Raw genomic sequence first — 14,973 nt, forward strand, 5'->3', positions numbered from 1 at the left:
CAGAAAGACTGCGAATTAAAGTTCACAGGTTCGAATTGGACTGAATATTCTGACCCCTGAGCAGTGCCGAGCATAAGTGAATCACTGAGGAATCGCAGTTTCTTCATGGTGCTGGAGCACTTGGAGCTTCTTGACCCGCACATGGGTGATTAAATGGTGTTGGAAAACCTCTGGCAGTTGGGCTTCCTTGTTTTGGTGTAATATAACTTACCTCATTTCATTTTTAATCACTTGTCAGCCAACTTTAGGATATCTAAGAGTGAACACACAAAAAATACAGAGAATCCTTTTGTTACAACTCAGGGTTCCTTAGTTAAATGCTCTGTCTCATTTTCTGTCTCATACTTTATTCTTTCATAATTAGCTCCACTTTGGTCCCACTATTTTTTACTGTTTTCTTGCTAGCACTTCATATGATATGAACTAGAGTTTCTGTCTATGCAGATCCCACCTAACTGTTATTTTCCTGAAACCAGCAGACCCCGTTGTATAGCATGTTTTTATTTTCCTGATGGCCTCTTCGCATTTCGACACTGGATTGCTTTTTGTCCTTTGTTATTGTATGTATTACCTGATATTCATAAAAACTGATATTTAGTATGCATTTACTGTATGCTTACCCCTGTGATAAAAGCTTTACCTCCCTAATGTCATTTAATCTTCAGAAGACCCCTCTTTAGAGATGGGCATTATTATACCCATTTCACATATGAGAAAAATGAAGCACACTCACTACTTACGGATGAAAGAACTTAGCCAAGGTCATGTATCTAGAACTGGAGGAATAACAAGGATGTTCACATATGTCTTACTCCAGCCACACTTTTAACCACAGCACCACACTGAAGAGCATGTGTAAGCACCTTTTACAGTTATCTTTTATATTAATGTATAGTTTTTAAAAATTAAGATATAACTCACATACCATGCAATTCACCCCTTTGACGTGTACAGTTCATGGTTTGCACATTCTATCACCCCCAAAACCCATTATCAGGATATCACCCCATACCCCTTAGTAACCACTCTCTTATTTCTCTTGAGTCCTCACCTCCCCACTCCCCACCAGCCCTAGGCAACCACTGATCTGCTTTCTACATAGATTTGCCTATTCTGGACATTTCATATAAATGGAATCACACAGTGTGTGGTCTTTTGTGACCAGCTTCTCTCACTTAGCATAATGTTTTCAAGGTTAGTCCATGTTGTAGGATAGACCATTGCTTCATTCCTTCTTATCACCAAACAATAGAATATTATATGGATATACCACATTTTGGTTATCCAATCAACTGATGTCTATCTGGGTTGTGTGTCCTTTTTGGCTGTTAGGCATGAGGTTGCTATGAACATTTATGTGCAAGTTTTTGTGTGGACATGTTTTCATTTCTCTGGCATCTGCCTAGTCATGGAATTGCTGGGTCATGTGGTAACTGGGTATATTTGAAGAACTACCAAATGATGCTTCAAAGGAGCTCCACTGTTTCTTATTCCCAGCAGCAGTGTACGTAGGTTCCAGGTTCCCCGCACCTTCACCAGCACTTTGTTATTGTCTCTCTGTTTGATTCTATCATCTTAGTGGGTGTGAAGTAGAATCTCCTTGTGCTTTCTGTTTGCCCTTCTCTGGTGGCAAATGATGTTGAGTATCTTTTGACGTGCTTGTTGGCAATTTGTATTATCTCCTCTGCTTAGATGTCCAGTTGTCTCAAAGACTTGGATTGATTTCCCGCGTTTCCCTGTGTGTTTCAGTGTTAACATTTGCGTTGGTGTTCATTTTTTGACAGTCTGTCGACTTCAAATGTCTTTATATTGATATGTGGTGGAGCCACAAGGGGTTTTTCCATTCTGCATTTTCCTCTCAGTTAGTTGGACCAGTTCACTGAGACTCTGTCCTGTCTGGGCTTGGGGCAGCTGTTAGGGGGCCAAGGGGTCCTGGTTAGGAAGTTTCTCCCCTGTAACTGGAAGTACACAGGTTGCTGTCCTAAGTGTGGACTCTGCGGTTGTCCTGGGCCCAATGCCAGGTGCATTATCACACCGAAGGGTGGGTGGCTGGGAGCCTCTTCATGTCTGGGTCTAGCAATATTTCCTGGAGCCTTTACCCAGGGGACAGAGGAGCCCATGCTGACCAGATACGCCTTATGGTCAGTTCTGTATTGTTTGAGAGTATTCAAGGCCCTGATTTTATAAAGTCAGCCAAAAACAGAAGACTCCTATAATGAATCTAAAATATAGTTTGCTGTAATCCATATAGCACTGAAAAACTGGAAGACTGTTTGTTTTAGTAAAGTGCTGTGTACTTTCTCGTGTGTTCATTAGCATGACTGAACACATTTCTATTGACTATGTATAATATGTTTACTTAAAATTAGGCCTGCTTAAGCATGTGTAATTAGTGGCTCCATCTCTTACCCCGAGTTTGCTGCAGACAGAGGAATGGAGCCAAGAGCAGCATGGCAACAGCAAGTGAAACCCCCAGTGTTAGTTTTCCTTGTGTAACAGTCTCATCATCTTCGTGCCTTCAAAGGCCAATCCGATGAGCTGATAATCTTTGAAGGTGCAGAGTGGCTGTGAAGAGTACCCCCCTGACCCCCCAGGTTGCTGTCCCAAGTATGGACCTCAGGGTTGGGTCTTGCCACACAGGAGTGTGGACAGGAGGGAGCCTCTTCTTTTCCAGTTCTAGGGTCATTTCCTAGATGTTCTGCAGTGTTAGGGTCTGGATTCAGAACTTGGTTTCTCTCCGCTCGTAGATCTGCTCTAGCCCTCAGTTTCTGTGCCTGGAGAACCCACAAAGTTATCTGACCTTTAAAAAACAAACTTACATCACTAAAAACATAATAACAACAAAACAATTCTTGTCCTCCTTCCCTTCTACCCACCCCACCCCCGTAGTAAAACCCCCTGGCAGGACTGTACTTCTCCTCATTCTGTTCCTCAATTTGAATGTTGATTGAATGTATTATTTCCTGTCATGGAACTGCAAGGTCTTGAAACCCAATACCAAGTACAGGCATAAATTACACATTAGAGGCTTGTCAATAACGACAGTAAGGTCCCACGCAGCTGTTCCTTACTGAGCACTTACTGTGTGCCACGCACTGGACTAAGTGGATCATATGTGCTGGCACAGTGCAACTAGCCCACATCCCTATGTGGTGGGTTTCATTAACTCCCTTTTACAGTTTACCAAGACCCAGAGAAATTAAGTAACTTGCCTAAGGTCATAGTGCCAGAAAATGGTGGAGTTGGGATTTCAACCCAGATGAGTCTGACTCGTGTATTAAATGGCTGCAGTTGGTTGAAACTCAGGTTTAAAAGCACAAACAAACACATGCCAGTGGTCAGCACTGGAGGTTGCTCGGGGACCAACTTCTTACTCTAAGGCTTGTTAAGTAAGACTCACATGCTTATTCTTTCTATCTTACGTAAAACTTATTTCAGGGAGACCAAATAGTTGATGAAGGTAAGTTATATATAGAAGGATTCTAGCTTAAAAATGCAGAAGGAAGCCCAGTGCCATCGCTCACACCTGTAATCCCAGCACTTTGGGAGGCCAAGGTGAGCGGATCATGAGGTCAGGAGTTCAAGATTAGCCTGACCAATATGGTGAAACCCTCGTCTCTACCAAAAATACAAAAATTAGCTGGGCATGGTAGCACATGCCTGTAATCCCATCTACTCAGGAGGCTGACGTAGGAGAATCACTTGAACGTGGGAGGCAGAGGTTGCAGTAAGCCAAGACTGCGCCACTGTACTCCAGCTTAGGCTACAGAGCGACACTCTAAAAAGGCAGAAGGAATAACAGAGTTCAAAAATCACCATTGTGAACCTTTAATAAAGTATGGATCTTGGCAACAGCCATCAGGGGGCGAGAAAGTGCTCAGAGGATGGCCCTTGGGGAACTGTGTGACCAAGGTCCCAGGCCAACACCAGCAGAGCTCAGCAAGAATGGCCCAGCCAGACTGTGGGCCTTGCTACATGACAGCCTAGAAGGACACATGCCCCTGGGCAGCATGTGCACCTAAAGGACCTAACCTGAGTCTAATCAAGGCCTTAGCTCTGTCAGTCTACAGGAAGCACAGGGGAAGGACCCAATTTCTCCAACCTGTCAGTGCTCTGAATAAAAGGGAGCAGGAGTGGTTTTTCCAGAGCCAAATGGACTGGGAGGCCTGACACCCAGAGGCAGCACCTTGGCGTCCTGCAGATCCGGATGCAGGCAGAATGGAGAAAATGTGCACGGAGACTCTCTCTTGGATGGTACTCGGGAATTCTGTTCATTTTGTTAGGAGGTGATGGCATGGTGGTCTTTAAAGAAGTGTCTATTCTAGATGCCTACTGAGGTATTGATGGTGATGTGACATGGTGTCATCGGGGATTCATTTTAAGTATCCAGCAGAACTGCAGGGGCAGGAAGAGAGGAAACCAGCTTGTCCATTTTTCGTGGTATTGACACTGGGTGATAGGAACACGTGGATTTGTTCCACTATTCTCTCTGCTTTGGGGTATGTTTGAAGATTTCTGTAATAAAAAGCAGAAAAGAAAAGAAGGCCATGTAGTGAAATGTGAATGCGCGGGGCGTCAGGGTGCAGGTTTCTGATGGCTGAGCAGTGAGCAGATTGTGGTTGTGGCTCTTAGAAGCCACCCAGGTTTACTGTAGTGTGTGTGGTCCTCTCTTCAGCACGGGGTGTCTGGGTTGGCTCCTGCATGCAGAGCAGGGTGATTGCAGCCCCAGGGAAGGCAGACGGCAGAGCCCAGCCCTTCTGTCCAGCAGCTTAGGTGACCCACCACTTCTGCTGCCAGGAAAGGGGTGTGACAGAGGACGTGGTTTTCAGAGTAGAGATGGTGGCATCTCTGGAAAACTTATACCTTTTCTGTTGTCCTTTCCTTCAGAGGAAGTGGCTTTTAGGAAGAAGAGGCTGTGCATTAAGTTTATTCCACGTGATTCAACGGAAGCTGCAATCTGTGACATTCGGATCATGGGCCGGACCAAGCAGGCCCCGCCTCAATACACATTTATTGGGTGAGTGTTAATGACGGGAATCGCAGCTACTGTTCTTCCCTGAGAGCGCTCAGAGCACTCCAGGCAATGAGGTCCAAGAAGTTTCTGCGCAGTCCCCGGGCTGTCAGCCACGGGCCTCCATCAGCCCAGCACTCCCCGCTGCCCTTCCTGCTCAGCTGCAGCCTCTCTGCCTCTAGGCTCGCACTGCTGACTCCACCTTAGGGCCTTTCCTCCCCTGCCCTTCTGCGCATTCACCCTTGCAGCTCCTCTGGGTCCTTCCCCGACGTCCTGTGATGCCACTGGCCTCAACTCTTCACACCGGTTATTCACCCTAGGAAAGGTCACAGGGACCTATTTTGTACCACAGGGCCAAGGCCACTGGATGTGGTTGTGAGTGAGGCAAAGGCCCTGCTGTCACCGAGCTGATGTTCTAAAAGGGACAGACGAGCGATAAACAAGAAAATAAATGAGATAATTCCGGACAGTGAAGAGAGTGAAACACAATGATAAAGAGCGGGCTTCTCCGTGAGGGGGTCAGGAAGGTGACGCTTGAGCAGAGACCTGAACGTCAGGAAGCCAGCCATGCACAGATGTGAAGCAGAGCCTGCCAGGCAGAGCAGAAGGAGAGACGCGGGAATGTGCAGGCCTACGTTCTGGGTACAGAACGCAGCTGCATGATAATTCCCCAGTAAGCAGGGAACTGCTGAGGCCTGGGCCCGACTGTGCCTTGTTCCTCCTGTAGCCTCAGCACCGAGCATAGGCCTGGCTCTGTTGCGGCTCCATAAATACTCAGTACAGTGGAATTCCAGGGTTTCACCCAGGGCTCTGTGGATTGTAAGTGACAGGAAACCCAACCCAGTTTGGCTTGAGAAAAAGGAGGAATTTGTTGGCTGGCATGGCAGAAGAGTTCTGGAGGCAGGACTGGCACGCCTGGAAGCGGGAGCTGGAAGGCCGGCACTGGGTTCTGGTTTCCCTGTCTCCCCCTGGCTCTGGTGCTGGGCTCTGTTCTGACATGTTTCCCTCTCAGGGAGGCCTGGTGCTGCAGTAGCTCCACCTGCTTTTCATCCAGGTTCAAGTACAGAGGCCAAGAGCAAGTTTGTGTTCCCGATAGTTCAAAAGAAGTTCTAGAATTTACTCTCACTGGTCTTGATTGATTTAGGTAGGGTCATGTGCACCCTGGGCTGGTCACTGTTTTCTGGAAAATTCTTCCATTGACCAGGCCTGAGCAGGAAGTAGGATCAGCTTCATGGGAACTCAAGGACTAACCATGATGGGTGCTGCCCCTAAAATACAGAGGGGATGTAAAAAGTCACAAAGGGGGTGAACGGATGCCAGCTGACAGAGGAAATAGATGTTTACTGTCCTCAGTCAACTGAAATTCCAGGTGTGCACATTACTCAGCGTGGTAGATGGTTTACGGCCCCCTCAGCCAGGCCTGGCAGGCGCCATATGTCCCCCTGTGGGCTCCCAGAGACACCCTCTTCTCCTTGGCTTCTGAGGCCAGCCTCCTGGCTCAGGCCTGTACTCTGCTTTGCTCTTGTTCATTTGAGCCCAGAGCCGCCTCTTTATCAGCCAGGGCCTTTCCCAAAGGCCTAGACCTGGACAGAGAAGCAGGTGAGTCCTTGTGGCGTTTGCTTGAAGCCTGTAGGGAGCAGGTACCATAGAAATGCAGACGAGTTTCACCTCAGTGAGTCTTCAGCTCAGGCATCTGAGTGCTCTGTGTCAAGATCATGTGGTTAAGAAGGACCGTGATCACTCCCTTCCTACACACTCAAAAAGCCTGTTTCCTAGCGTGGTTTACAAATATTTCCTACAGGAGTAGGAAATAGTTAAGAGAATAAACATACTTCAGGCACCTCAGAAGCACCCATTTACATATAAATGGCAGAAACCAGCAATTTAGTAATGAACTTTTAAAGTCTAATATCAGTTACTATGTGTATCTTTAATTACAAACTGTCCTGTTGTAAAAAGATTCCATTTTTAACCAATTTAAACCATTTTAAGGAATAGATGTTTACCAGTATATACCTTGATAAAACCAAAGCCTTTTTTCCTTGATACCACTTTGGAAATACTGCTATAGTTTTAATCATCTTGGGGCAAAAATTCTTTTCCAGAGGAAGACAATTCCAGTGTTATTTTGAAGCAAGGAAATTTCAAATTCAGTATTCAGAACTCTAAGTCACCTATTCTTAAAAGTGGGCACAGTTCTACATGTTATTTTGCAAGGGTTTGGTACTGTCAGTTGGGGAAGAGAGAAAACTCACACTCCAAACAGCACCTCCAAAGCCTGGCAGCTGGAGGCCATGGCCCAGATGTGGAGAAATCAGTGCAGCTGGTTGGAATCACTCATCTAAGAAGACAAGATTGTGGTTTTACATGGTTCCTGTGGTGTTCTGAGAAGCTTATTAGGGGTTCCCACAGAATGAGTCTTTTTCCATTTTTTGAAGAGATTATATTCCTCTACACTAGGTCCCAAAGATACAGTTGTGTGGGACAGCTGGAAAGTTGGAAACTGAATATGGTGAAAATGATCCCGTCACTATTCTTAGGAGCATGGCTGTCTCCTCAGGACTCACAAGTGTGTGGTGTGTGTGGGTGGGGCTGTGGTGACTGTGTAAGGGAGGTCACAGGAGAGCTTATGCAGTGTCTGGGAGGTCCCTTGGTGTCCACTCCTAGTTGTGTGATTTGTGGGGCCTCAAGTTTTCTAGTTTGAATATGACTCCCAAACTGACCCTGAGAATGAGGCCAATGGCAGGTGACACCCAGCTGGAAGAGGCTGCGTCCTAAGATTGGGGTGTGTTAGAGAATAGGGGGCTGATTCTTCTCGTGGTTAAAAGCCAGCATCTCCCTATCTGTCCCTCCTGACTGCACAAAGGACTTGATATGGATCATCCCATCACTCTGCAAGGAAATGGCAAAACAAGAAGTTTGGAGAAGCAAGGAAAGTGCCGTCTGGGGTAGGAAGGCAAGCTCGGGGAGGGTGATGCAGGAGGCCTTGTCCCGAAGGCCTGCCTAGATGGAACAGGTCACCCTCGTGTCAGCTGTGACGCCCGGAGCACAAAGGAGATGGTAGAACCCATCTCACTTGGGGGGTTAGAATTGACTCTCTGGTGTTTGAGGCCATGACTCTTAGATGAGCTGGTTTGCTGTCACTCAGGTAAATGCTTTGTGCTACCCAGAGCCATGAAGATTTCTCTTTTTTCCTAAAGGGAACTGAACAGCATGGGGATCTGGTATCGAATGGGCAGAGTACCAAGAAATCATGACTCATCTCAACCCACAACGCCTTCCCAGTCATCAGCTGCTTCCACCCCAGCCCCCAACCTTCCCAGGTGAGGTCTTGTTGGTGGTGTCTTGCATTGTCCTGTGGTCGTGGGTCCCTGGACAACATTTTAGAAAACTGCCACTTAGTGTCTGCTGAAGTAGTACAAAGTACAGCTGAACAATTATAGAAGCAATATATCTTTAGAGGAGATTTTTAAAAATCCACTTGGAAATCTCTGTGTTACATGAATGCGAAGGCCATTCTGTAGTCTATTTTGTACATGTCCTACAGGCTCCTAAAATTGCAGATTATGCAACTTAAAATTGGCTTGCTGTTCAGAAGAGTGCTAGGTACACACAGACACGTGCCGTGTAGCCATGTGGTTGGGCTCACTGGCCTTAAGGTAAAATTCCTTCTCTGTCTTGGCTAGCAACTCATTTGAAACCCAGGAGGGTTAGTGAGTTATTATATTCTTCATTTTCATATAATTTCTTTTTCCAGTGAGCTATAAACTAAGGAATGGGTAGTTTGGGTCTGAGAGAATAGTGAGGAGTTTTTCCGGAAATGCTAGTTTTAATAATTGTCTCCGCAGAGAAACTTGGGTGAGCCAACTGTTTGCTCTGCAACTGATTTCAGTCATAATAGAGGTAGCAACAGCCTCTAATGGCTGGGCATGGTGGCTCACATCTATAATCACAGCACTTTGGGAGGCCGAGGCGAGCGGATCATGAGGTCAGGAGTTCAAGACCAGCCTGGCCAACATGGTGAAACCCCGTCTCTACTAAAAATACAGAAATTAGCTGGGCGTGGTGGCAGGTGCCTGTAATGCCAGCTACTTGGGAGACTGAGACAGGAGAATCGTTTGAACCTGGAAGGCGGAGATTGCAGTGAGCCAAGATCATACTATTGCCCTCTAGCCTTGGACAAAAAAAAAAAAAGTGTAATAGTCTCTACATTTTCTGTAAAGAGAATCCTGTCAAGTAAAACTCCTGTGCATCACTTGGAGTAAATTGAGGGCAAGGAACAAACAGCAATGATGGATTAAGTTTGAGAAAGGGATTGCAAAAGTAAAACACGAACTGTGAGGTGGCGTGACTTAGGGATGTAACGTAAATGAGAATGGATCTCAAAGCTTCCGTGTGGGTAAGTAGAGAGGAACAAAATCTGTCAGGAACAGGACAGAAAAGTCGCCAGTGGGTCCTCCTGGGCCCTCCACACTACAGCCTGCCCTCCGGGACATGCCACCAGCTTTCTGTACCCTGTTCCTTTGCGCCAAGCCTCCGCCTCACTTGGAAGATTGCGCTGTAATGAGGCCCTGAAGCCCTGAGGACTCTGTCCTCTGGGACATCCCTCTATAAAGACAATCTGGTCTTTCTGATGACAGTTTCACAAACCAAGGGCAGTATTTAAACTTAACTACCTCTGGAATTGCCTGAAACTTTAGAAGTAGGTTTCAGTTTCACTTGGTATAAAAAGATAGGAATTGCTAATGAGCCTCCAGGGTTGCAGGATGAACAGTTGAGTGTCTTTGTTTGGTTCAGGACTGTGAGTCTGGCTCCATGCATCAGCACTGGTTTCTCCATTTCTGAGTGAGAGCACTGTCAGCTCTGCCCTGGAGGGCACTGCTGAGGGTCACCGTCACCTGTGCCAAGGCTATCTCTGGTGTGTCACCTGTGCTGGGGAGTCAGCTAAGCCCATGACCTGTGTGTGGGGGTCCTCCATCACCTGTGCTGAGGCCCATCCCCTGTACTCACGGTCAGCTCAAGTTTGGGCTCCTGGCAGAGGCTGGAAAGCCCCCACAGGCGCAGTTGCCCTGAAGTAGTTACAGCTGCTCCCTGCTGACATCATATGTTCTAGAAAGGCCCAGAAATGGGCACCACCTCAGGCAGGTTTTGACTTTCTGTGGATAAAGAAAGAGTGCTGATTTCTCAGATAAAGCAGAGAGAGTGCTCTCGGAAGCCTGCAGGTCACTGTGAGAGCAAGGTCACTTGCAGCCAAAGCAAGACGGCCTGAGAACATCGGGCCACAGAAGCCTGTTGGAATTGGAGGGTAGCGCATCAGAACCAAATGTTTCTAAGGCTTACATATTTATCACCTCTGCTGTACAGTTTATGGCTTACAATGGCTGCAAGGAAATTGGATCAGTTTTGTTTTACTTGCCAAATAAAACAGATGTCAAAATAGTCAATATAAAATGTATTCTAATTTGGCTGAGATAAGTCAGCCAGTGTGTAGCAGAATAATTGAATGTACATTAATGCTTCCAAGTAAAAACCACTTGTCTGTCCCAAGTTCTCCTATGCAGTAATTTACAGGTAGGATGCACACCTATGTGGGCGTCATCCATCCGGGTTTTTTGGGCTTTGTGGGATTTTTTTATTATTATTATTTTCCTATCCAGTAGCTTTGATTTTTTAAAAATGAAATACTGATTATTCGTTCACATTTTCCATTGAAGACCTAGGAAAGGATGAGTGTGCTGTTTTATTCCATGAGGCTTCAGGTCTCTGCACTCCCCAGAGGAGGAACCTGATCGCCTCCCTTCTGGTGGGGAACAGTGGCTGGGGCTTGTGCTCCAGGTGCTGGGGGTCTGCCAGGAGCCTAGAGGGTAAAGCAGGTCCCTCAGTAAGGCCTGCAGGGCCGCACACCAGCCTTGGGAATTCTTCTTTTCCCTCTCCCAGCCGGAGCCCTAGACATTAACCTGCACTGGTGGCCTCCTCCTCCTCCCTTCTTGCCCCAGGCTTCTGCGCCTTTGCTCCTGGTGCTCCCTGCACATGAGGTGTATTTGGCAGGTCTCAGCTCAGAGGACTTCTCTCCCAGGAAGCCCTCCCTAAGGCTCCTGGGCTGGGCCTGTGATGAGTCTTCTTCTCTGAGTGTTCTAGGTCATCTGGAGCCCGTGTGGTGTTGTAGTCATGTCGTGAGCCTCCGAGGAGCTCCCCAGCGCCCACCTGGATCCAGGCACGTATTTAGTGTCACAATAAATGTGTCCCTGGCAACCCCTCCAGACTCCCTGGTCCCTGAGCACTGCATTGGTCTCTCTCGATGACGAGAGTAATCTAGGCTTGTAGAAAATTGGCAGAATGTAGAAAGCAGGAAAAAACAGGAATTCCATTTCCCACTAGCAAATGCTAATAACCTTTTGTTATATTTCCATCAAGTCTTTTTCCTGTGTACTTTTTACACTGTTTTCTCAGGTATCCTTAACCGCTAACCTGAGAACCACAGCCAGTGCAGTCTTTGTGTGGTGTGCAAGTTGCTGGGAGCATGGTGACGCAGCGCCCTCTACTGCCCAGCCGTGGCAGTGGCGGGGAATGCAGTTCTAAGCCAGAGCTGGTGGCAGGCCCTTTCCCCGCAGAGTCCTGGCCCAGGCCCAGGCCCACTGGGAGGACCAAGGAAGGGGTGGGTCACAGATCTTGCTGTCTTCTTGAGCCTGTGTTCTTCTCTAAAGCCAAAACCACGTGCTCTGCCTCCATTTCTTGTGTCATCACTCCAGTTTCAAAGAATTCCCTGCCATTTTTTGGAATGTCATTCATTCCCAGCTTTGTTTCAGACAAAAGGTGAATCTTTGCAGTGTCTGTGGGCCATCACCTAAGGACCTCATGATTCTAGCGGCACTGTCTTCTCTGTCCAAACGCAGGAACTGCCTCTAGAATCAGAAGCTTCCTGCAGAAGCTCTGTTATTGCAGAAAATGTTGTGGTGTCACCAGCTTTGGAGTTGTCCTTTTGGAGCGGGCAGGTCCCCAGGGAGAGGAGGGATGCTCCTAAGCTGTATCCAGTGAGTTGGTAGCTAAGGTGGCAGGAGGTGGCTTGGCAGAGCTCCTCTCCCTCATGTAGTGACAATTCATCTCACACACAGATGTCACCACACACATCTCTTGACTATCTCCTAGTGCTTCTTCCAGGATCCAGAGCCTCCATTTCTCTGGGCCTCAGGGCACTTCATCCCCTGCCCGTCCATGTCATGCATGTTGATCAACAGGAGGGGGCTGGCCTTTGGACGGAGGCACGGTCCCATCTCTGTGGCCCTCTTTGGGGCTGGGCCCAGCTTTGTGAGTCAGCCTCGGGCATGTGATCAGATGGTGGGGTTTCTGATTCATCTCTGTGCTGCTTTCTGCTTTGTGCAGCATGGGGGGCCAAGAGGGGAAACACCATCCTGGTTTCTATCAGAGCAGCCCCTCCACCATCTCTCACATGCAGGGCGTCACCTGTTTCTGCTAGGAAGAAAGGGCTCCGCAGCTGCTGGGACGGAGGTTTGGAAAAGCCCCAGGAGGCAGGTGGACTCACAGCAGCTGGAGCACCAGAGGCCCCCAGTGTGATGAGCGAATGGCTCTGGGTCAACCCAGGAGGAGGCCCCTGGTGGGCTGCTGCCCTCTAGCTCAGCAAGCAGCAGAACCGTGGCTTGATAAAGACATCAGAAGTATGCTTATCAAATTTGCAGATGATGTAGAGTCATTAGGGTGAGCTGACGTGCTGAATGACAGAATCAATACTCCGTATCTCCTCCACAGCCAGAACAACCTGCTGGAGCCATGGGAGGCGATGGGCGCGGGCGGAGAGGACTCCCGAGGTTCAAAACATCCATCACACAGGAACCAAATGAGGCCTGGTTTAGCAGCCAAGTGTGTGGAATGGCCAGGTTGGACCGTGGGTGTGTGGAGTGCAGCCTGGTGTGCACCAGAGGGAGGCCCTGAGCAGAGTCCTGCTCCTAGGGTGTGTCCACTGCCTCACCCCACCAGGCAGAGGTTACTCAATTCCAGTGTCAAGTTTGAGGAATCCAGTTTCGACCTGAGTGGAGGCAAGCCAGCCCACTGCAGATGTCTTAAAGGTCAATATCAGGAGAGAAAGTAGAAGGGTTTCCAGGTGGGGATGGGGCAGGGGGCGGAGAGGTGGCTGGGGGCTCCAGAAGGCAGAATTACATCGGGTGGACTGAAGTTACGTGGAGGTAGATTTAGGCTTACCACTTTAAAAAACTCAATAAAGACACCTTTCCCAAGTGGAAAATTCTGTGGCATCAAAGAAGCTGACCTGAGGGGTAGACGCTGGGGGTGGTGAGACAGCATTTGGATCTTTCAGACTGCAGGAGAATTAGAGCAATCAGTGCTGCTTCCGCCTTACTTAAGAAACTTGTCATATTCCCTCTCCCCACCTACAGAAATTCGGGCTCAACAGACCTCGATGTTAGGGCTGCAGACATCTTGCCCAGAGAACTCCAGGGCCCTCCAGTGGGCAGGGAGGGCACAGAGCAGCGGGCCTTGGTTCCAGAGGTCCTCAAGCCGCCTGGATGCTGCTTCTGTATCTGACTTGCAGCCATTGACTTCCTCTGCTCATCATGCCGATGTCAGAGAAAGAGGTGTGGATAGTGGAGAGGTGCTGCTATGCAGCCTCCCTGAGAGGGCAGGCTCAGAGGAACCTCCCAGAGCGTCCGGGGCCCCTGGCAAGGTGGACATCGCGTCTCAGTCCAGGATGGGCAGGCCTGAGCTGATGATGAGTGGTATTCTGTCCCTTTCAGAGTCTGTCAGAAGCACGTAGTCTGCCTTCCATGTGGCTGGGATTTTTACGACATCTCTTGTTTATGTGAATATCCATCTTTCAGGGGCTCGCCTAGAAAATCTGCAACGTGTGGTTCCAGTAGCTCCACCCCCGCCCTTCCTGCTGACCTGGGCTGGCCTCACTGTGGTCCCGTGGGAGAAGCTGTGGCCCAAACTCTGCTCCCCACAGACACCAGGCCATGGGTATATCCTATGACCTTTCCCTGACACCATCTCTCTTGGGGGAAAGTGTTATTTTCCCACCCAAAGCCACAGAGCATTTCCCAGCCATTGAGTCCTGACCGGCAGGCTCCCCTGCAAGTCGCAGCCTCCCAGGAGCCTCTCGGAGTGTCAGCCAGGACTGGGTTGCCCGTAGGAGGTGACGTGGTGTTCGCTGTTGCAGTCATCTTCCTGTAATTTGTCAGCTCCCAGCAAGTTGTCAGTCACAGGTTCGGAAGTATGTTTCTTAGTGACAGACATAATTGTACTTAACTTTTTGCATGGATGTTATCAATCTGTGACAGATACTCTGGGAAATGGGGCATTTTGATTGCAGAAGATCTGTCACATGCATTTAGTCTTCCTCTCTGGGACACCAGGATTCAGTCACAACTTTTGCATGTCGATGTCAGGTTTTGAGAACGTAGATCCTTTGCTGACCTCAAAAATTGTTCCGTCACTCTGATCCCAGGGCTGTCATCAGAAAGGTTAATGGCCCTTCCTAGAGGAGAGGAAAAATCATGCTGTGGTGATCTAGAATTCAGGTCGTGCTGCCCAGGCTTGTCCCCCATCACATTGTTGTCAGAAGCCCATGAGCATGCCACGCTACGTCCTGGCCTCTCCAACGCCGCCTTCCCTCTGGACATGGGGATCAACTCCGCTACTTTCTGATCAACTCACAGAGTAAGTCAGCGGTGGGGGTGGAGCCTTAGGTCACCACTGGAGTCCTGTGGTCCACACTGACAGCCTCAAATCCTTTGGCTGCCTTCTGTCCATTTTCAGTTGTAAGATGGTCCTTGTACTCCAGATGACACCTGTCACCTGCCCTGTTGTTGCAGGACTTGAACAAGAGGCCCAGAATCACATCAGGGAGACGGAGTTTGCCTTTTCCTGTCGAGGTATTTACCATCTGTTGAGAGTGGCAAAAGGCTTGGTGCTGGAGGCATTTGCCCGTGAGA

General features: G+C 48.5%; 1 protein-coding gene across 11 annotated transcripts in view; it reads left to right on the plus strand.

Moving 5' to 3' along the window:
- The window catches only part of MVB12B (multivesicular body subunit 12B), a 242,513-nt gene that overhangs the window by 69,088 nt on the left and 158,452 nt on the right, over positions 1–14,973 (plus strand). For all 11 annotated transcript variants that reach the window (XR_004729111.3, XM_078327399.1, XM_078327396.1 and 8 more), the window contains exons 5-6: positions 4,888–5,017; positions 8,212–8,334. Coding sequence is in view for 10 of the 11 variants with exons in the window: in XM_078327399.1 (XP_078183525.1) it covers positions 4,888–5,017; positions 8,212–8,334 (253 nt within the window). In the remaining variant the exon portion in view is untranslated. The remainder of the gene's footprint in view (positions 1–4,887; positions 5,018–8,211; positions 8,335–14,973) is intronic.

Source organism: Callithrix jacchus, chromosome 1, assembly GCF_049354715.1.
Source record: "Callithrix jacchus isolate 240 chromosome 1, calJac240_pri, whole genome shotgun sequence".
Taxonomy (NCBI): domain Eukaryota; kingdom Metazoa; phylum Chordata; class Mammalia; order Primates; family Cebidae; genus Callithrix; species Callithrix jacchus.